Raw genomic sequence first — 22,845 nt, forward strand, 5'->3', positions numbered from 1 at the left:
CTATGAATAGCAAGCTCCACTCTATGGCTAACCAGTTCTCACACTTAATTAATTCTTAAAAATCTCAGTGAGCATTAAAATTTTTCACACAAATTAGATCCTATGGATTTGACAAGGGTAGAAGCCAGAAAGACTCATTGGAATGGATTCACAGACATTCTGTTGAGCAAAGAGAATTAGCCCATGCTTTCCAGAAAAGGAAATGAAGTTCCACTTTAAATTAAATGCTGTGCTTACTATGCTTCTCAGATTTTAAAAGTTTAAGAAAACAACTAATAATAACTTTGATACAGGAATGCTAACTCCTAAAATAATATGTTCATGGAAATAACACAAAACATTTTATAGTACTTATATATGCTCGAAAGTAAACAAAGTGCATACAGTCTTCCATAGCTAAAATATGCATTTCACGTCTTCCATATCGGATTTTCAATAAAAGCCTCCTTATATAGAAGAGTTCAGTAAGAAAAAAATCATCCTAACTTTTATAAAACACAATTATTAAACCCATGATAAATTCTGAGGAAAACTGAAATTTTCTCTATGTGTAGAGTAAATGTTGAGTAGCATATATGTTTAAACAATACTTTATCTAATGGTTATGTTGAAGATCAAGACATTCAGTCCAGTCTCCTATATTTTATGGTGCTACACAATGTCAAAAATAAAGAGAAGCACGATCAGTTTAGCTAAGTATATGTTATTACATTTGAATGCTTTAAATACATTTGAATGCTTTGAATTCTTGCAGGGCACATAGATTATCAACTGGCAAGAACATTAGATTTTCTCAACTATTCTGAATTAGCAAAAATTTACTATAGCTTGGTAAGGAATATATGGAAACTCTCTATATCATCTTTGCAATTTTTTAATCTAATTTTTTAATCTAATCTAATCCAAATATTTAAAAGTTTATTTTCAAAAGCTTACACTGTGATGTCATGACTACTTAATAGGATGGACTGGAAATATCTATGCATTCTCCTGTGTGTATTCATTTCTATAAAGTAAATGACAAAAATAAAAACGTTTTTACTGAAGTAACTTTCATTCTTAAGGCGAGATAAAGCTGGTACATACACAACCTAAGAGTAAATGTGATATAATGAATTAGATTTATCAAGATTATCTTCCTTACCACTATAACTATTTCCAGAAGAAATAAAGTGCAATCAAGTTCATATTTAGCCATGTGACACAGTACAACACAGATATTAACTTATGACAACATTTAAAGACAACTTTTAAAGGAGAAAAGACTTTGATTTAAGCATAATTTATTGGATAATAATGAGAAGAGATCTGCAAAGTCTGAGGAAAGAAAAAACATGACTCCAAAGTAGCAACTCTTTTTTTCATTTATTGTGTTAAGAAGAGACCTGTAGTTTATAAAAAAATATTATTTTTTCATTATTATCATTATTATTTTTTGAGACGGAGTCGTGCTCTGCTGCCCAGGCTGGAGTGTACTGGCATGATCACAGCCCACTGCAACCTCTGCCTCCCGGGTCAAGCGATTCTCCTGCCTCAGCCTCCCGAGTAGCTGGGATTACAGGCACATGCCACCAAGCCCAGCTAATTTTTGTATTTTTAGTAGAGATGGGGTTTCACCATGTTGGCCAGGCTGGTCTCAAACTTCTGACGTCAGGTCACCCAGCCTCCCAAAGTGCTGGGATTACAGGTGTGAGCCACTATGCCCAGCCTATAAACATTATTTTTTAATTAAATAGTCGAGTATTATGATAAAGAACAGGAAAGGAGATGTTTAGGTATTAAAAGTCCATGCATGAAAGATGCTAATTACCAGCCTCAGGCAACATAGGCTGAAGAAAGTTAGTTCTAGCGTCCAGTGAAGCCAGCTACTGACCATGGAACACTGAGTATGTTAGTTTGTCCATGTCTCAGATGCCTCATCTATAATAAAGTGAGGACAATACTACTATTATTTGAGAGCACTGCTATGAGGATTGAAGGAAATACCTCCTATTACATACACATCCTAAACTCTCATTATCTGGTATTTCCTATTATCCTCATTACTATCATCATTATTATTACTACATGCTCTTGTAAGAATGGCTATATAATTATTTCCTTATAAATAACTAAGGTGAAGAGAATATTTTAAAGTTTATCTTTTCTCTCAATGTTAAAAATCCAAATACCACAAATTTTGAAGAGAACAAAGCCATTAAAGAAGTTTGGATTAAGCAATATACACCAAGTAATTTTTTAAACTCCCAGAATCTATGTTGCTTGGAAACAGAAAATATTTCTATAGTTCACAATTCACTGCCTTTGTCCTTGGAAGCAAAACCTTCAAATTTCTTAGATGACACTTTAAAAATTTTACTTGAGCCTCACCCATGAATGTTTATAACACCCAAATTGACTCAAATATTAATGTGCCAGGCTCAATTGACCTTCCACCTTCTATGGGCTGCACAGCAGGTGTCTTGAGGGTACATATACCACACTGGAAAGTTGTACAATGTTTCACCTTGGCTACAGCTTCCTAAATTTCTCACTGACATATTGCCATGTCCACATATTCTCAAACTTTAACTGACTTAGAAACCCAATAGAAGTGCTAAAGCCAATTATGCAAAAGTTTTCTTAATGATAACCTACCTTCTAAAAGACGGTTTTTCAAAATAGCAGAATCTAAAGGGAAATAATTATATATACATATTTTACAATATCCTCTCCAGTTCTAAGTTAGTGTACTCGATAAATGTCAGGTCTACCAACAAAAAGAACAGAGTGATTGGTAGCAGGTGTACTCCTCAGAAATCTATTTGATACCCTGATAAACACTACTTTATAGCTTCAGAAACCAAATGACTAATACAATTAATATCTCATCTTCTGATTAAGCAGCAGCAATATCAGAATCTATATAGGGAAAACTGAGTTTGAAAAACAAAACCAGGGACAATTCTCTCCTAGGACTTTACTATTTTAGAATACTGGCTAATCTAGACACATCTACGTAAAACACCCTAAGATTCTAAGGCTTAGATTCTAAAGAAGCTAATTCTTAACCGTTAACTCATCAGCACCTATAAAATATCAATTGCTATAAAAAGGAATCATTGTTCTAAAATGTAGTGGTAAAAGCAAAGACAGAAGAATCTGTACAAGATGGTTTAAAATGTGAAGTGTGTGTGTGTGTGTGTGTATGCAACTACTGAAAGATGAAAACATTATAGAAAAGTCCTTCTAAGTTAAGTCTAGCTTGCTTTGGGTAGCAAATTGCTTGGGGGGGATGAAAGGGGATGAGGATGAAGGGAGCCTTTTGAAAATAATTCACGTCTATAAAGAGAGGAGACCAGGTCATAGTGACAGAAAATGGTGTAAGAAATGTGAAAGAACAGAAAGAGCAATCTATGATGTATGAAAGAGATGGAAGATGCACTACACTTACGACAGGATGGAGACCATTGGATACTAGATACTGCAAGGGCCGCCATCAATATACATGAAGGGATGAGCTGATAGCCTTTGGAGAAGCAATGTGACCTCATATGACCCAGGACAGCAATGCTCAAAGCTTGGCAGCACCTAGGTATGGCCTTCATCCTGTAGTGGGCAGAGTGAGGCTGTGATCATGATAATATCTATTACAAAAACCATCAAAAGAAAGAAAGAGTTAAGTAATTTTATCTTTACAAAACCACCTACTTTTAAGGATAATACATTCTGAAATCTTCACACTAGGTTTCAGAAGCCTAAATCCAACCTAGAAGGTAGCAACTGCTTTAGGATTTCCATTTTTTACAACAAACATACTTAATGCTCCAGGAAGTAACCATCTCCTCTTAATTTTAAAAGATGGACATATTTAACTAATAGTCCCGTATTTTTAAACCCAATATAGTTAAGTACAGTAGGCATCTGCATTATGAAGTCAGCTGAATAACAGAGATTAATTTCATGATGTGATTTAAAGAAATCAATACAAGGGTACAAAACTCCAAACATTTACATGCAAATATACACAGAATAACTTGCTTGTGTTTTTCATATTCTGAGAGTATAGAAGTGGAAATATTTCATTGGTTGGAAGAAATCTATTTTTCTATAGACTTGTATTATGAATTAGGGTCACAAAGGTACAACAGATTTACTATATTTAAGACAGGAGTCTTTTCTAATCTCTGTGCCTATTAAAGTACCCAACTGCTTAGAAGTACTTTGTAGATGAAAAAATACTCAATACACAATCTTGAATGCCAAGGAAAAACTTTACTAATTTCATTTACCACTCTTCTTTAAAGTTCATTTCATTTTATTTTTTTAATTTTTTAATTTTATTTTTTGAGACAAGGTCTTGCTCTGTTGCCCAGGCTGCAGGGCAGTGGCACAAACATGGTTCACTGTCACCTTGACCTCCTGGGCTCAAAGAATCCTCCCATCTTAGCCTCCTGAGCAATTGGGACCACAGGCATGCACCATCATGCCCAGCTAATTTTTTGATTTTTGGTAGAGATGGGGTCTCACTGTGTTTTCCAGGCTGGACTCAAACTCCTGGACTCAAGGGATCCTCTCACCTCAGCCTCCCAAAGTGCTGGGATTACAGGCATGGGCCACTACTCCCAGCAGAAAGTTATTTTTGAGAATGCGCATCTAAACAATAGTAACAGCTAAGCTATAACACATCTACTATGTGTCAGGCACTGTCTCATAAGTTTTTTACCTATTAACTCATTATACAGAAACCCTTATAAAATATGTATTACCATCCCCATTTTACACAAGGAAACTGAAGCACAAAGAGATTATGACCTGCCAAAGGCCGCAAAACTAATATGGAAAGGAATGAGTAATTTGAATCTAGAAATTCTACTGAGTTTTTGCTTTCAACCTTCATGCTAGATTTCCTGAGGATTTAGAGAGCAATGAGAAATTCCATAATTCAATCATATGACAATCATAAAACTTGCCAGCTAGCAGTATTTTAAAATACTAATTCCTCTACCAACCCACTTGGGACAAGGGATGGTATTAATTCAACAAGCTCCTGAGTTACTAAGCTTTTTTTTTTTGAGACAGAGTCTCGCTCTGTCCTCCAGGCTGGAATACAGAGGTACGATCTCGGTTCACTGCAACCTCCTTCTCCAGGGTTCAAGCAATTCTCCTGCCTCAGCCTCCTGAGTAGCTGGGACTACAGGGGTGCACCACCACATCTGGTTAATTTTTTGTATTTTTAGTGGAGACGGGGTTTCACTCTGTTAGCCAGGATGATCTCGATATCCTGACCTAGTGATCTGCCCGCCTCGGCCTCCCCAAGTGTTGGGATTACAGGCATCAGCCACCACTCCCGGCTCTAAGTTTTTTATGAATGCTAAATTTGATTTTTCATTACACTTAAACAAAACTTTTTAATATTTCTATCTCTGGCAAGTACTAAACTTTTAACAAAACAGAGTGAAAGTATTTTCTAAATTTACTACTACGTCATCACAATGTTCATACATTTTTTAAAAGCACAGGGAAAGTGCATTTATATTTTAGAATTTATGTCCAGTCTCTGACATTAGCCTTAAACCTATCATTAGAAAAAAAATTTTGGCCAGGTACAGTGGCTCACGCCTGTAATACTAGCACTTTGGGAGGCCAAGGTGGGCAGATCCCTTGAGCTCAGGAGTTCAAAACCAGCCTGGGCGATAAGGCAAAACCCCATCCCTACAAAAAATACAAAAAAATTAGCTGGGTGTGGTGGCGGTCACCTATAGTCCCAGTTACTTAGGGGGCTGAGGTGGGAGCCCAGGAGGTCAAGGCTGCAGTGAGCCGAGATTATGCCACCACACTTCACCCTGAGTGACAAAGTGAGACCCTGTCTCAAAAAAAAAAAAAAAAAAAGATGCGGAAGACTTCTAGAAAACAAAGAGAGAACACACAGATACAAGACAAACTACAGAAAGATTCTAGAATAGTCAAAAGCTAGTAAAAAGGAAAGTAATTTAAAAGAAAAATGTCAGGAGCCAAGAGAGTGATGTGACAACATTCTGAGAGAAAAAGGAACCAAAGACAAAGAAAGGAAAAAGATCTACTATGGAGATTCTGACAAGCACTTCAGAAAACATACAAAGTGCTAACCAGCAACTGTCTCTCTATACATACAAAAGTAATTCTACCTCAGTGGTCAAATCTCTCAGTTCTGATCACATTATCTTGCTCTTCTGTGAAGTATACCATGTAATAAAACTTAAATGTATAAATAAGTCATACTTTGAAAATAGAGATAGCTGTGTTAAAATTTGCTTTCTAATTTTGTTAAGAGTTGGATATTTGGAGTTTTCCCTGGAAAGTAAATGAGTAACAACAGTAAAAATAATACATATCTATTATTTCAAGAAAACCTACCTTATGAAAAGTCTTTCAAGATGTCAACTTGCATTTTATTTAAAGAACAGAAATACCATTATGAATTCAGTGTATACTCAGTTACTCAGTGTTAAAAACTGTTTCAGAGGTTATTCAAAAAAGAGATTTTACTGTCTTGGGAAAACCGTTTTTTTTTTTTTTTTTTTTTTTTTTGAGACAGAGTCTTGCCCTGTCATCCAGGCTGGAGTGCAATGGCGTGATCTCGGCTCACTGCCACCTCCGCCTCCCAGGTTCAAGTGATTCTCCTGCCTTAGCCTTCCAAGTAGCTGGGATTACAGGCATGTGCCACTATGCCTGATTAATTTTTTGTTGTTGTTTTTTATCTTTAGTAGAGAAGGGGTTTCACCATGTTGGCCAGGCTGGTCTCGAACCCCTGACCTTGTGATCTGCCTGCCTCGCCCTTCCAAAGTGCTGGGATTACAGGTGTGAGCCACTGCGTCTGGCCAGGACAACTCTTAAAATTCAATTAGTAATAGATTAATTGAGTTATTTTACTAACCCCCTATACTCACTTAATACTACAGATATATTTCAAAAGTGAGAATGGGATTGAGTTTAACAAGTACAACACATCAGTCATGAAAGTTACATTCTTCTCTGTGAAGTCCCCAAATATAATTTTAAAATGCTAAGAATGTGTGTATGACTAAACATTCCCAGTGTTTCCAAGTTAGGGATATAAGTAGGACAATATTTTGAACCAAAGATATCTTCTATAATATATTCTGAAGGTCTCATTTGAGACCAGACAGTAGTTTAAGAAGCAAAAGAATTAGGCTAAAAGAAATACATACCACTGTGGGATACGGAGATCTAAATGTATATAAAGATATAGACATATCCATAGCTTTATCTGCACACGTGCACTCCATTAAACACTTTCCAGCCACAGAAAATAGATTTATCAGCCAATAATCTCCAATCCTTTCATTACACACATCAATTCATTCAACTCCAAAGCCTGGAAGAGGAACTTAGAAAGCACTTAATGTAAATGATTGTGACCCATAATTACAAACCACCTGTCCTCTTATTTACAGCCATAGCTCTGTCTCAGAAAATAGTACACAAGGCTGAAAGAATCAGCTAGTAAGGATGTACAGTGAAAAAAACTGTCAAAACACTATTGGATGCTAAAACTTGCACACTGCAGAGTTCTAAATAGATTTTCTCTAAAGTTATAATAGTGTCTTAATGGCAACTTAGGATTCTGTGTCCATAAAGAACATAATGTCTTAATGTTGTCTATAAACAAAGAAATTAAATGCTGTACTCTTTGACTAATATAACCTACAAAAGCTTAAAGCCAAACAAACATTTCAGGTTTAACAAAAACAAAAATCCATTGAATATCACTAAAAATAGTATAGTTTGCGTACTTTTAAAAAGGAGTTTTTTAAAACCAACTTTATTATTTTGGTTATGTAACAGGGACAATGAACCTCTCTTCCTGGAAAACATGATATACACCTATATCACCAGAATCTGACTGTAGCAGTAGTGACTATACAAAAAATGGCCCTTGTTCTATGTGCTGATAACTCACTGAGGTATGAAGTCTGATCAATTTCGGAGATGTTTCTTTTACAGTAGATGGCAGATGATAGCAATCTGGTCAGTTTGGTCGACTGAATTGAGGTAACTATCCTATGGCCTTAACACTAGCTATTCACTTGACTTCTTCCACTAGACCCAAAGGCCCTCAAAGAAAGAAATGAAGACTCTTTTTCCTTCATTAGAACGCCTAGCACAATGCCTGGCATATAGTAAGCACTCAGTAAATAAGTACTGACTCAATGAATGTGTTCAATACAATAAGCCAAACTAGATGTTTTAACTCCCTAAGTTTTACTTACTTTAAGGCTCTCAATTTTTGCCTAGACTGGATAGTTATAAATGTCTCCTCTGTCCTAAGCAAATATCTCATGATTAATCAATTTTTGTTCATAATAAGGAAATAAACACAAGACTTTTTTTTCACTCTGCTCTAAATAGTTTGGTTTCGACCAATACTAGGCTCAAACCAAATGTAATTCTGTTTTCGCTGCTTGCCTTACTGCGACCTGACAAATACAGTTTTGTCTTTAAAATATGCTTTAGAATAATACTGGTTGGGTAAATTAAGTGACTTAGACTCTTCCATTATTTAATACTTATGACAATAGGCATTCAGAGATTAGCAAAAATCTACAAACCTAAGTGCATAGAAAGATACCCTGGCTGGGAACAAATTGAAAACAATAATGTGATCAATAGACAGATCATATACTTCAAGTTTTTAACTTTTGATAATCAGTCATAATACTAATGAGGCCAAAGTTATGAGCTTAATCTGCACGTTTTGCAGCATGGACAGTACTCTAACTTGAATTAGCAGATGGGTATGGGGCTAATCACATAAGAGAATATAAGAGAACAAGAATCCACAGAAATCCATCTCCGTAAGTTTACTCAAAAAGTATTCACATGTAATAGGTGGTAATGTCAGCAACAAAACCATATTACTAATTTAGGTAAAAGTTCACAGGCCACACAAAAATTCTTTCAGGTTGACGATTTCTTTCAACATATATGGCATTATATTCTATCTATAACCCTAACAATTCCCAAATATCAATAAGTAATACAATTACATACTAACATTCCATTTCTAAGGCACAACTATATCCTATTATAAAACTAGAATTAATACAATCGTGATCAAGTAATGCAAGTTAAGATCAAATCAAAGGAAGAGTGCTGCATCGTTATCATTAATTTAAAAATAGCTGTAGGCAAAATATATAGTTTTTAGGTCTCTCTGGGCAGGGGCTGTTGAGAAAAAAGTAAAAAGAAAAATACACACACACACACACACACACACACACACACACATATATGTATGTGTGTATATCTGAGATTCAACTAACAAGATTGTCTTACGGGCTGTTTCCTGGATTAATAATTTGAAACATACATCCCCGTGTGCAGTGCTAACATTGGTATGCAGTGGCAGAATTCACTAGAGATCTTGATGGAAGTGCCTAAGCCCCAGGCCCACTCCCTGAGATTGTTTTTGCTGTTTTGAGGCATTATGAAGGAGTGCAAGTTTTAGTTAAGCACATGAAATTTTGGTTCGGTGCTGAAACTCTGCCATCGGCTCAATACATTCACCTGGAAAAGGAATTTAAGTTTTGTAGCAATCTCTGTCTATGCCAATCTGCCCAAATTCCTAACAGACAGATAAGACATATTGGAGGATATGTAAATTGTTTATTGTCTTAAAATTCCTTGCATATCCTTTAATTTTAAAAGGAAGTTAAAAATAAAGTCAGCATTAACAGCATAAGAAATATGTGTTCGAGATACTCATCTGAAGAAAAGTTACCTAGTGTAACTGGGTCTGGGTTGACGGGACTCTGCTGCCTGGAGTGACTGCTGCTACTGCCGCCACCTTTTTTTAAGTCCTCGGCGTCACTGTATCGCCGGATCCAGTAATTCAATTCTTCCCGGTCTGCTTCTTGACACCGCCTTAGTACGGTGAGAGATCGCCTTGTTTTTTCTACCATGTCCATTATGCAGTTTAACAGCTATGTGGGAAAGGGGAGAACAGGGAAGAGTATATAAATCATCACAATTAAAGATTTTACTGAATAGTGAAACAAAGCATTTCAGGACAATGAAGGAAGCAATTTTATCCCTGAAGGTTTTGGTCTAGTATTTTCTATGGCTAGATTGGAAATTTACAGCCAACAGATGAGAAAATTCAATGGGAATGAGAAGATGGATGTATAAACATGAGACAGAAGGGAAATTTCACCTGAAGGCACTATCACCAGTAAATCCACCTCTCTAAATACTAATCCCATTACTTTATAAATTAAATAACCTTTTCACAATAAAACAGTAGCCCACTGATCTGGCTTTGAGAATTCCTTTCCAAGATCTAAACATTTCTCCTAAGTGGCTTTCATATCAATTTAGAAATCAAATCCTACATTCTACTTCAAATATTCTCGCTCATTATTTTTTTCAAGGATAGCAGGAAACATAATACCTTCAAAGGATCACCACGCTTTTATTTTATCATATAACCTCACTCCAGTTGTTTTCCAAACATTTTTTAATCCCAAATGATTACTGATGTCTTACGTGGTCAAGATGTTTCCACTCTTCTGCCCATTCTCTGTCTGTTAGTCTGTGATCAATCATTTCTTCTTGACGTGTGCCATGCAACCCTACAAAAATAGAGAAGGCTGAATAACCCTAAAACGTTCAGTATACAACCCATACACACACAGACTCACAGCAAGGACTATGTGGGCAAACTCAATGATGTAAAAATACATTTGATTTTGAATGGCATGAATCATACTTAGATTCAGAATTACCTAATAGGTTCCTCACAGAAAGATAAAATACTAGAACTAGAAGGAATTTTAGAGGTCAGCTGGTCAGAAGACTTTATTTTACACACAAGAGACAGTTAAGTGACACCAAGCCCACAGCTAGTTATCCAAGCAACACTCTGTAAGTAAAAATATATTCTAACTCTTAATAAATACAAGAAACCACAAGTAGACATTAAGTGGTTTTTAAAGCATTGACGTCCTGCATTAAAAATAAAGACAGCATAAGTCCTTTTACATGGGAAGGGACATGCTTTCCCAAAACAAGCATGGCAAATTTTTCCACATTTCAGCCTTGTATAAATGAATACAATCCTAACACATATACCCACATGACAAAATTAGACCATGAAGAGAAGGATTGTATAATATGGAGCTACATATACTCATTTGGTTTACCAAAAAATAAAAAAATAAAAGTAAATTGGACATCCTTCATTACAAAATTAACATACAAGATATAATTTGACAAATATCATAAATTCAAGTGAACCAGCTGAAAATCCTAATTTGAAGTCCATAAGACTTAATGCTCTTTAGCATCATAGTTAAGATACCACTATGAAAAAGTAATATATAAGTGTTTACCAAGTGAGCACCAATATTAACGAATTTAAGCAGTTAGCTAGGATGCTCATTAAAATAGGAAGTAAATGTGTCTCACTAAAAAGATGGGCTGAAAGGTTCCGATCAGAGAAACCTGGAAACGTGTTGTTCCTCTTACATATTCACTTTATATTCTGTTGGATAGGAAAGCCATTGAGCTGTAGCATTATTTTGCAATTTAAATGAACAAAACTATTATTTTTGGTTACCAATTCTCAAAATGTTACTCTGAACAGCAAATAAGGTTTCTTATAGTTTGGGTTTCTAGGTAACTGGGCTACCTCTCTGTAGAACTTATGTAAGAATTAAATGATCAAACGAGTTATAAGACACTGAATTTTACTTTTTGTGAGCTTTAAGTGGTTAGAAATCCCTTTTTTCCCGCTGATTTACACAAATAAAGATGAGTCACATGACTCTGTTCAGCCAACCATGTAAAGAGATTTCATTTACAACTGATGGAAATGAACAAATTTATGACAACCCTTTCTCAGACTAACTGAAAAGCTAAATGAAAGATGCTTTGTACCACTCCTGTCCAATTAGAACATATTCTAAGATATATTTTAAAAGTTAAAATTGTCAATGCCACCTATTGGTTAAAAAGTAAAAGTGCAAATATGTTTTATTAATTTGCATAATATAAACACATTGGGAAAAATAGTACTTAGTTACTGCTCTGTTGTGATTATTTTAAGTTGAAATGTTTGCAAATATGTAATTTTTGTTAACTTCTTTGTTGCCTGTGTTTTAGGGAAAAACCACTACTGTTAAAATTAGTCACCATAGAAAACAACCAGAAAGTGATAAGGATATAAATGTGACAGTGACTTTCATGTTAGAGGCATCTGAATATTTGCCTTTAAGGACAAGAATTCCAGAGGTCTCAAAAGCTTGAAAAATTCAGCAGAAGAAATCAGTAATGACACAAGCTGTAATGCCTGGAGTAATATTAATGAGCAACAGGACATCTGTGGTAGTGGGATTTCAGCATTTGTGAAACAGTACTAAGCTTCATCTCATTTAAAAAAGATACTAAGTGTATTAGAAACACGTTTGAGCTCAAGTACTTGCTGAAAAAATGTAAGATTCATTTGCTGCTTTTGAACTCTGAAAGTCATTTGTTAGATATAATCAAATCTTTAAAAATAAAAATTAAATCAAGATTTTACATTTACTAATTTCTCTATTTAAGATACTTAAATATTCAGCAGCACACAATTTTTATTTATAGTCATAATACCAGAGGGATGTACCAGGGGAAAAGAGCTCATAATCATTAAATAGCTCATAATCACATTTTCATTTGTGGGAAATTTGACACTAATGTTGAGTCTTAACTGGTTATTTTGTTTTAGAATATTTTGACTAGGCTAAAACTCTAAGCTTACTTATAAACTAATGCTGCTAACAGGTTACGTTACTGAAGGATTCTAGTGAGTATATGTCCCTATACATAATAGACATTTATAAATCGTACCAGACTAAGTATATCTTTATGACAATTTTTATATTCTCAAAATGGCAGCCTGATGTAACACCATAATTTGTTGCTCATACATCAAGATTTTATTTTACATTAACACACACTAAACTCTGCCAGACTTTAGGGATGGTTTAGTAGCTGCACATATTTATAGAGATTAGCACTATTAGTTTTATAAGTGAATATAATTAAAAGGTAAGGAACATGGTCTGAAGAAAATCACATAAAACCAATGGATACAGATATAATTCATAAAGGGATATTTTACATTACTTAATGAAAACATAATCGTTGCACATAAGTGTAATTACTTCCTTGCTGATTACTGTATAGTGCACTGGAACTAATATTTCACAAAATAGCACCTGCTGCCTAAGAAACAAGCCATTTGCTAACACATCTACAAAATGGGATCCTTTGACCTGGTCTCACCATGACCTGATGACTCCACTGCTATTTAAAAACATGCAATCATGGTTTTCAGTACTTAAGTCATAAATAAGTGCTAAGGCTTTGTGTAGAAGGGAATTGTTATCACATTTGATTTTGGGGTCCAAATATCAATCCAGATCAAGAAGTAGCATAACCACCTTTGAAAGCTCTTCAGAAATGGTACCTGCGAGAACATTAGACAGATTGGCTATTAAGAAAGCACAAATTATATGCTTAGCCATTTGTCTGACACACTATATAAACATAGAAATTACTGTTGTGGAGAACCAGAACTACTAATTTACTATCTTACAACCAAAGCTTCAATTGCCTCTCCCCTCATCCTGACTCTCTTTCTGCTTTCTAAACATTTGGGGTGTTGGGCGTAGAAAGGCAAAAAAGGCCCTACACGTGGAGCCCCTGTTTGCTAGCAACACACTTGGAAATCGAATGCAAACTTTATATATTAGACTCTCTGACTGTGGCTAAAAACAAAAAACAAAAACCACCATCACTGTAATCAAGTAGTGAATAACTGGCTGGCTGCATTCCCCAGAATTCTGTATCCTCAGCTCTGTTTTTGGGTTTTCTACTTGCACTTCATCCCCTGCTTTTTCTAGTGTACTAGTCACTAAGTCACCCGCATCAGGAAAGTTTGCCAGCAATTAGTTACAAGCTAGAGAAAGTCCTGTTGGTGGGTGATGTGGACACAGGAGATGGAAAAAGAAGAGGAGACTCACTATTGCTCTCAGTTAGACTCATCACTAATTAAGAATTGAAGGCACCCCAGTAATAGCGTACTTACTAATAACCCTCTGATACACTATCATCTCTACCACTGAACCACTAATCATGTGTTTAAAAACTTACCTTGTTCATCTTCTCTCTCATTTTTCATGGTAGACATTTGCTCTACAGAAGGCAATGTCTTCAAAATGCTTTACTACTTTTTTTTTTTTTTTTTTTTTGAGACAGGGTCTTGCTCTGCCACCCAGGCTGGGGTGCAGTGTGTGGGGTGCAGTGGCATGATCTCATCCCACTGTAACCTCTGATTCCTGGGCTCAAGTGATCCTCCTGCCTCAGCCCCACAGGTAGCTGGGGCTAAAGGAGTCCACCACCATGCCTGGCTAATTTTGTAATTTTAGTAGAGACGGGATTTTGTCACAGTGCCCAGGCTGGTCTCAAACTCCTGAGCTCAAACTCATCTACCCATGTCGGCCTCCCAAAGTGCTGGGATTATAGGCGTGAGCCACTGCACCCAGACAAAATGCTTTACTTCTAATAGTTTTATGCAAAGAAGGAATGAACACAGGGAAATAGAACACATATTTGCCCAAATTCACTTCTTCAGTATTCCAATCCTTGACCCAAAATTGTCAATATTAACTTTAATCACTGGCATTTTCAAGTAAAAAAAAGTACCAAATCATTCCTCAGGAAATATCTGTTAAGCCACAGATAGCATACCATATCATACTTTGGAAATATGGAATATCATAGAGGCTCGAAAAAAATCAAAATAAACGTAGAGACTATCTGAAACAAAAGACACAATGCAAGAAAATAAAGTGATTTTTAAAAATATTTGTGGCAGGCAGACTGCATATGAAGTCTCGCGTTAAAAGATAATTCAAGCTAAAAATTTATTTTGCATTTGTTACCAACACAACAATTGAGGGTCTTGTATTAATATAGATGCCCTCCTCCAAAGAAATTTAGTGTACTGTCATAAAGAATACAAGTGATTAGGACAGAGAGAGTGCACAGCTGTGGAAAAGTCTATTAATATCAATCAAGTTTTTTTCATAAAGGAGATAATATAAAGCAAGATAAGATAATTTTTATCCCTATCACAGATATCAAGCCTGAAGTTCAGTTCAGAAGTAATGGTGCAAGTCTTCAAGCACCCAATCCCATAAGAAGTGAACAGATCCTTCAGTCTTACCCATAGGTCTGTTTCTGTCCCTGAGGTCCCTGTGGCTGGGGTGTCGATAGGAGTCCCTGTAGTGGTGGGCAATGGCCATATCATCCAAACGGTAATGCTGAGGTGGAGGTGGGGTGGGGTGAGGCAGGCCATTGGGCTGGTAGGATAAGCCGTTATTTGGACTGTACCGCTGGCCTGGGCTAATAGTGCATGGTCGCTTGCTTGGATGTTCTGAGTGCAAAGGCTCTCTGTCAAAGCCATTTTCTTTGGTTCTAAGAGGGAAAAAACAAGAGTTTGTTTCATCATCTATTCAGAAATCAGCACAGTTCAGTCACTCATATTTTAGCTTGGAATAAAGACAGAATATTTTTTATTGACCAGAAACCTTCTAAACTCAGCTTCCCAGAAAACATACGGGAATTCACTGAGACCTGTGTCGAGACCTAAATGATCACAAGCCTGCAGATAGGAGAAAATGCTTCACTTCTCATCAAATTAGCAAATATCTTTTCAGTTGAAGCTCATGTGGTTAAGTCACAAACAAGAGGAAACTCAAGTCTCCTGTAGATAACATTTTCATTCAAAAAACAGTGCTTGATTTCTAACAAGTTACCCTAAGACCGACTATATTTGATGAGGAGTCATCAAGATAAAACATCACCACTCTCTTGATGAACACTTGAGCTACACCTATTCTGCTTGGTATCTGACTTCTGTGTCAGAGAACATCTAAGAACTGTGTTGTTCAATACATTAGCTACACGTGGTTGCTTAACTTAAAATGTAAGTTACTTAAAATTAAATAAAGCTTAAAATTCAATTCTTCAGTATCAGCAGCCACATTTCATGTGCTCAACAGGTACGTGTGGCCAGTGGCTTCAGTAGTGGACTGCACAGATATATAACATTTCCATCATCACAGAAAGTTCTACAGGAAAGTAAGGATCAAACTGAGTGAATACAGTATGCAATGCAATGTCTGGGACCCTGACATTATCTTGAGTCACCAAGGTAATCAATCAGCAGTCATACAGAGCTAGCCTGGACTAGAAGGAAGATCTAGGTCAACCCCCTTATTTTAAAGTTGAGGAAACACATACCCAGAGAGCTAATGTATCCTGTCTGGGGTTATCAGGTCACACGGCAGGACGGGAACACCCTGACGACACATCACCGTGTGATGCACAGGACTCCGAACTCGGCTTTCAGAAGGAATGCATTCTATAAATAAGACCTGATATCTAGTCACGATTCCTTGATTCTCAAATAAATGTAGGACTCAAGAAGTAATTTCTGGCTGTATATACTTCTACTGCTTAGAGACTAGCCCCTAATATATTCAATAAGATAGAAACAAACCATATTCAACTTTGACTGTAATCACTGCCCCCAAACTTACTTTTTACTTACAAGACCGGCACTCTTATCTTTAGACAGGTGGTAATACCTATTTCCTCAGGGACATTTTCTCATAAGAATTCTACTGGTTCACAGTGGCTACAGACTTCTACATGCCTTCTTTATTTTAGGTAGTAAAATAACAGCATAGAGGCACTTTTTCTACTTTCCTGGCATCTACTGACAGCATCTAGTCTTTGTCTGATAATACTAGAGCAATCTAGGTGGAAACTGAATCAACAACAGAGATGATCAGGGGCAACAGGATTCTACAATGAACCATCCTTTATGCCCCTTTAGGGTGGGCCCCGCAGTGACAATTCATACACACCAGGTTGAGAAGAATAAAGGACTTAGAGACAGACGGTAAAGACATAGAAAGAACTGAGGGTAAATCTTCAGAGTTTTATGTTAAAGAACATGCCCACTACATACTAAGAGGGATGCCCTATTCTGAATAGACTGGCCAATATTGGAAATGATGGTAGAGCATAGTCCCCAAGGGAGTGGCAGCCAGGAGTCCTAATTCCACTCCCATCAAAGTATGTGTCTACACTAAAACATACTGACTCCTTACATATTGATCATTGATATCAGACTAAAATATCCAGTGTAGCTAAGACATTACCTAATTGCACTGCTTTAAAATAATTTTTAAAAGTGAACTGAAACATTCTAGATACTGATTTATCTTCTAAGAGTATACCCAGGTGCTTCTAATCTGTATTTGCATATCCTACAAATTTCTAAATAACACACTTCAATATTCAATGCATATTATCAGCATAAATCAGCTGGAAAATACTGAAGACTATTAGCGGCTATGACCATAATGCTAACATAGCACCTACCTTACCGGCAGTGTGGTGTAGTGGAAAGAGCACTGGACTGGGAATCAAGAGACCTGAGATCTAGTCCTGGCTCTTCCATGACTAGCTGTGTGACCTTGAGCAAGTCACTTAACCTCTCTGGACCTCAGTTTATTCATCTGTAAAACGAAAGGGTTGGACTAGATCAGTGGTTTTCAAACTGTGCCACCTGAGGTACTTAAGGGATTCTGTAAGCAATGAAGAACTTTTCCCCCAAAGAATCAAGATTCTCAAGATTTAAAGTGCCAGAGGAACCCACTTCTTATTATCTGTGTTAATCATTGGGGTTCCACTTAAGATTTCATTTTTACAGGAAAAAGTCTGCGGCTAAAATTAAGTTTGAAAACCACTGGACTAGATGATTTCTGCAGTCCCTTTTAGTTTGCAAACTCTGCAATCCAAGTATTTTATATTTACAGCTAAATATCATAGTTATGCAGATCAAAACACACAGTGCTGATAGTCCTCTGCCCAAACCGTAAGTACCTAAGGCAATCGCCTTAGCCAAGTTCTCTGTTCCTTGGTTTGAACAATTTATTATTTATACCTTATTTTTTGTGCAAAAATAAGAAAACATCCTCTTATCTCAGTGCAGTCCCTGTAGAATTTCTAAATAATGAAACATCTTTCTTTGACCTATTTGGGTCAAACCACCCCAACTTACTAGTTTTCTCTACCTTGATCAATGAAAACAACAATAACATTGGAATAATTTTTACAATTTTTAAATGGTTAGATACGCTATTTATCTTCATCCTTAGAGGAACCCTTTGTTCAGTGCTATTACTTCAATGACCCAATTAAATGGGAGGAAAAAAGCATTATTTTTTCCTAAAGCAAGGGCAGTAACATCCTAAAAGGCAGGCTAGGGCCCGAGTCTGTTCTCTCATTTCAATCAGGTCTTACTGTCCTATCCTGGGGCCCATCACCCTGCTAGCTACTGAAATAATAAAGCTCATGACCTCACAAGGGTAGTTTACATTCTAACAGTTGTGAAACATTAACACTTGCAGAGGTGTGGTGACTAATACCTGTAGTCCTGGCACTTTGGAAGGCTCCAGGAGGAAGGATTGTTTGAGCACAGGAGTTTGAGACCAGCCTGGGCAACATAGTGAGACCTTGTCTCTACAAAAAATAAAAAAATTGGCTGGGCATGGTGATGTACACCTGTAGTCCTAGATACTCAGGAAGCTGGGGCAGGAGGATCACTTGAGCCCGAGATTGAGGCTGCAGTGAGCCATGATCATACCACTGCACTGCAGCCTGAGCCACAGAGTGATATCCTCTTTCAAAAAGAAGGGGAAAAAAAGAAAATACAAAAACTTCCACTGTCCACAGAAATAAAGCTATGAAGGGTCTCTCTGGTGCTTCCTCAAATTACTAATATCTACTTATAAGGCCAGTTCTATTGAAAGCATGTATGTTCAGAAAGGTAACTCAAACAATTGCCATTTGTCTGTCTGCTTCTTAGAAATGCCTACAACTACCTATATCTCATTTGCTTGGGTGAACTCCATATTTGCATTCTTCATTGCCCTTTTAAGTGTATTAGGCAAAATTAGCAAGGACTTTTCATTGTCCCATACCAGTATACCCATGAAATAACTCAAATTCTAGTTGAAATTTGAAGTGAGAAGTCTGTTATGTCTTAAGTATTTCTGAAAGATTTTATTTGTTTTTTAAGTCTACCTGAGGATGTTCTATCTCCTTACCAGGAGACATTTTCCTCAACACAATGTAACCACTTCAACATTTAGATCCCAATCGTTTCTCTCTCGAGGTTTAATGTTCTAAGGGCAGGGGATCCTTAGGACTCAGTTGTGTGATCTCCAGTTACTATCCTTCTGGCTTCAGTATTCTGCTCAGTGAAATGGGACTAATAGAAAACAACACTTGTAGAAACAAATTAAGAGGCAACCTAATTTATACTTTACCCCATCTCAGGCTCTTTTTTTTTTTTTTTTCCAGCTCCTCAATAACAGAAACTGTAAACTATTAGGAAAAGAAAATAAATGTCCTTTAAAAACTACATGAGGCTGGGCGTGGTGGCTCATGCCTGTAATCTCAGCAGTTTGGGAGGGTGAGGTGGATGGATCACTTGAGGTCAGCAGCTTGAGACCAGCCTGGCCAACATGGTGAAACCCTGTCTCTACTAACAATACAAAAATTAGCCAGGCGTGGTGGAGCATGCCTGTAGTGCCAGCTACTCGGGAGGCTGAAGCAGAAGAATCACTTGAACCTGAGGCAGGGAGGTTGCAGTGAACCAAGATCATGCCACTGCACTCCAGCCTAGGTAACAGAGCGAGACTCCATCTCGAGGAAAAAATAAAAATAAAAACAAAAACTCTACACGAAATATTTTTAAAATGATGATTAGCTAGTGTGTGCTGGTAATCCCTTAGTAACATTTATATAAAACAGTGTAACATTCAAGGAAACAGGGAAGTATGAAAAAAATCCATCATAAAATCATGATAATAAGTAGAGCAAGAGGACAAATCTCCATGGCAGAAGTGGGTGTAAGTTTTTTTCTCTACATTAAGACTTTTTTTTTAATGTGAGGAAATACCACTATAAATATTGTTTTAGGGGAAGGCAAATTGATAGAGCACAATAAACCTAAGAAAGAAGAAACTTAAATTCTAATATTCATCCTGTTATTTATTTATTTAAATAAAGTACGTGCCTTATGCACTCACTTATCTGAGTTTTGACAGACATTTCACAAGTCCAAACTGGCCTCATTTCTCTTTTGCTTTCTGTACCATCTTCTACCTAGTCACCCAAGTAGAAACTTGAAGTCACTCTACAACTTTCTTTTTCAAATCCAAGTCCTATTGCTGATCTCAAGCATCTCTACACGGGTCCCTCCTTCCAGTCCCAGGATACCTTTGTCTTGGCCCTTGTCACACCACGGTCCCACTTTACCAGTATCCCCCAGAGTCACCGGCCCCAGATTTGTTTGCTGTTTGTCTCAGCAGCCCAGCCAAGTCCCATCCCTAGACTGTAGTTCCTTGAAAAATGAGTAGAAGTGAGGCACTGGGTCTAAAATTCTTTTAAGACCAGGCATTAAAGACTTACTTTATTTTATTCTTATATTTTAGAAGTCTGTATCTAAATCTTAGGATGGTAGTTCTATTAAACACAGACTAAAGACCTTAATAACATCAAAGACATCTTCCTTTCCTTTTCTAACACGTGCAGTTTAAGACTGGCATAGAAGGACTAGACATTGAATCAAGCGGAGGGGGGCACTCATTCTCATCATCATTATTTTTAAAACATAATTCAGCAAAAGGTCTCTTCAGAAATGGTTACAAAAGAGGTGACTTTAGATATGAATTTCACATAATATACTTTTATTGGTACTGAATAAGATATTGAAACAAAATACATTACAAACTCCCCAGCGTCCTTAAAAAGAAAATCAAACTAAAGGAGAGAAGCACCTTTAACCTCTCCATTGCTAAACAACCACCTAGGAGTGAGAACTTTCTGAGCAGTGTGCTAATACTTTTAGAAGTAAATAAGAGGCAGGTGGATACTGGCCACTCCAGACACATAAATGTGATGCCCAGCCCTTCAAGGATTGCAATATGCAGGTTGGGGGAGCCACGTGAGCCTTCCCTCCAGCAGCAAGAAGGTAGAATGCTTCCGTAACATGTCTGAAGCTGACCATCTGCTCAACAGTTAGGCTGTCTGTTAGTGGCTGTTCCCCTTGCCTTCTCTAATCTCTGCCACTGCTGAAGTATTCAATTTCTGCTGCTCCTGCTGTTTGGAACTCTGCTTTCTTATTCGAATCTGTCATCTGTATGTTTCTATTGGAGCCCTCCAGTTTTTTCTGGTCAGTGAACCAATCACTGCATTTGGTTCCTGGGCTGTCTGTGGCTGTTTTTATTGTATTTCAGAGATGCATTTTTTAACCAAATAAATAAATAAAGATGCCCGGAAGAGAGACCATTTAATACACTACTAAAAATGACTGCATTAAGTTTAATTTGAATTATTTGATCAATAGCGGTTTTTGTTCTGTTTGTAGTGTTCTGCTTTGTTTTAGGTCCCCAGTATGTGCAATGCACTATCCTGTACTTCAGTGGCAGTACAAAGATGAGAGAAACATGGTCCCTCAACCTTCCATAAGATTATTATTTAGGGCAGACTTTAATTCTTTACCATTAAAATGATTTAATTGGAGGTACAAGACTTCTATACTTTCATACAGGACATGTATACAGAAGGTACCATTAAAAACAGAACAAATGTGGTATGTGAGAGCACAGTGAGAGATTACTCCAGAATATGTACTCAAAAAGACAGAGATTACTCCAGAATATGTACTCAAAAAGACAGAGTCACATGGACGTGGCTTCAAATTGTGGCTATGCTATTTGCTGGCCATATGAACTCAACAGGCTGAATCCCCTAAGAGCCTCAGTGTTTCTGCCTGCAAAATGGGAAATGATTATCCAAAGCTATGGAGAGAACTATAGGAAAGAATCTAAGAAAAGAGCCTAACGTGAATTTGGCATTCAATAAGTTAATCAAAGCACTTTGTTTTCAAGCAGGCGCATTCAGAGGCTAACGGTACAGAATCACCGCTATGAGAGCACGGGCGTTTGAGTCCTAGGGAACCTAGGGTCAGAATCCCATTAGGGCTTCTGACAAGCCATGTGACTTCACACACATTATTTGGCCTTCTTGAGTCTATGTCATAGGATTGTGAGGAAATGAATGCTATATGTTAGTCTGTCAATTATTTAGCACAGGGCCCAGCATACCTGAAGTACTCAGTAAACAGTAACCATTATTATAGTATTTATAATTGGGAAGCTTTCATTCAAATAGTAGATATTCAGTTAGGCTGTGAGGTATTAATAGAATTACGACACATAAGAACTAGGAAAGACAGCAGAAACCATCAGCTGGAATACAGATTAAGAAGTGAGGAGTATATAGTAAGGTTAGACCCTAACAAAGCAGCAAGAAATCAGGCTAACAAGTTAAAGTTGAAGCTGGAATGTGGAGAGAACAAAATGCCCTCTATAATTTTGTGCTGGGCACAGTGGCTCATGCCTGTAATCCCAGCACTTTGGGAGGCTGAGGTGGGTGGATCACCTGAGGTCAGGAGTTCAAGACCAGCCTGGCCAACATGGTGAAACCCTGTCTCTAATAAAAATACAAAAAATTAGCCGGGTGTGGTGGTGGGCCCCTGATGTCTCAGCTACTTGGGAGGCTGAGACAGGAGAATCGCTTGAACCCAGGAGGTGGAGGTTGCAGTGAGTCAAGATCCCTCACCGTAGCCTGGGCAACAAGGGCAAAACTTCATCTCAAATAAATAAATAAATG

At 37.0% G+C, this 22,845-nt stretch overlaps 1 protein-coding gene across 4 annotated transcripts in view; it reads right to left on the minus strand.

Moving 5' to 3' along the window:
* RUNX1T1 (RUNX1 partner transcriptional co-repressor 1) overlaps window positions 1-22,845 on the minus strand; it is a 147,635-nt gene that overhangs the window by 20,644 nt on the left and 104,146 nt on the right. For all 4 annotated transcript variants that reach the window (XM_033202428.1, XM_033202430.1, XM_033202429.1 and 1 more), the window contains 3 exons: window positions 15,254-15,504; window positions 10,528-10,613; window positions 9,764-9,965 (listed from right to left, as the gene is read on the minus strand). In XM_033202428.1, coding sequence (XP_033058319.1) covers window positions 9,764-9,965; window positions 10,528-10,613; window positions 15,254-15,504 — 539 coding nt within the window. The remainder of the gene's footprint in view (window positions 1-9,763; window positions 9,966-10,527; window positions 10,614-15,253; window positions 15,505-22,845) is intronic.

This window comes from Trachypithecus francoisi, unplaced genomic scaffold, assembly GCF_009764315.1.
Source record: "Trachypithecus francoisi isolate TF-2019V2 unplaced genomic scaffold, Tfra_2.0 Lachesis_group7, whole genome shotgun sequence".
In the NCBI taxonomy this organism is placed as follows: domain Eukaryota; kingdom Metazoa; phylum Chordata; class Mammalia; order Primates; family Cercopithecidae; genus Trachypithecus; species Trachypithecus francoisi.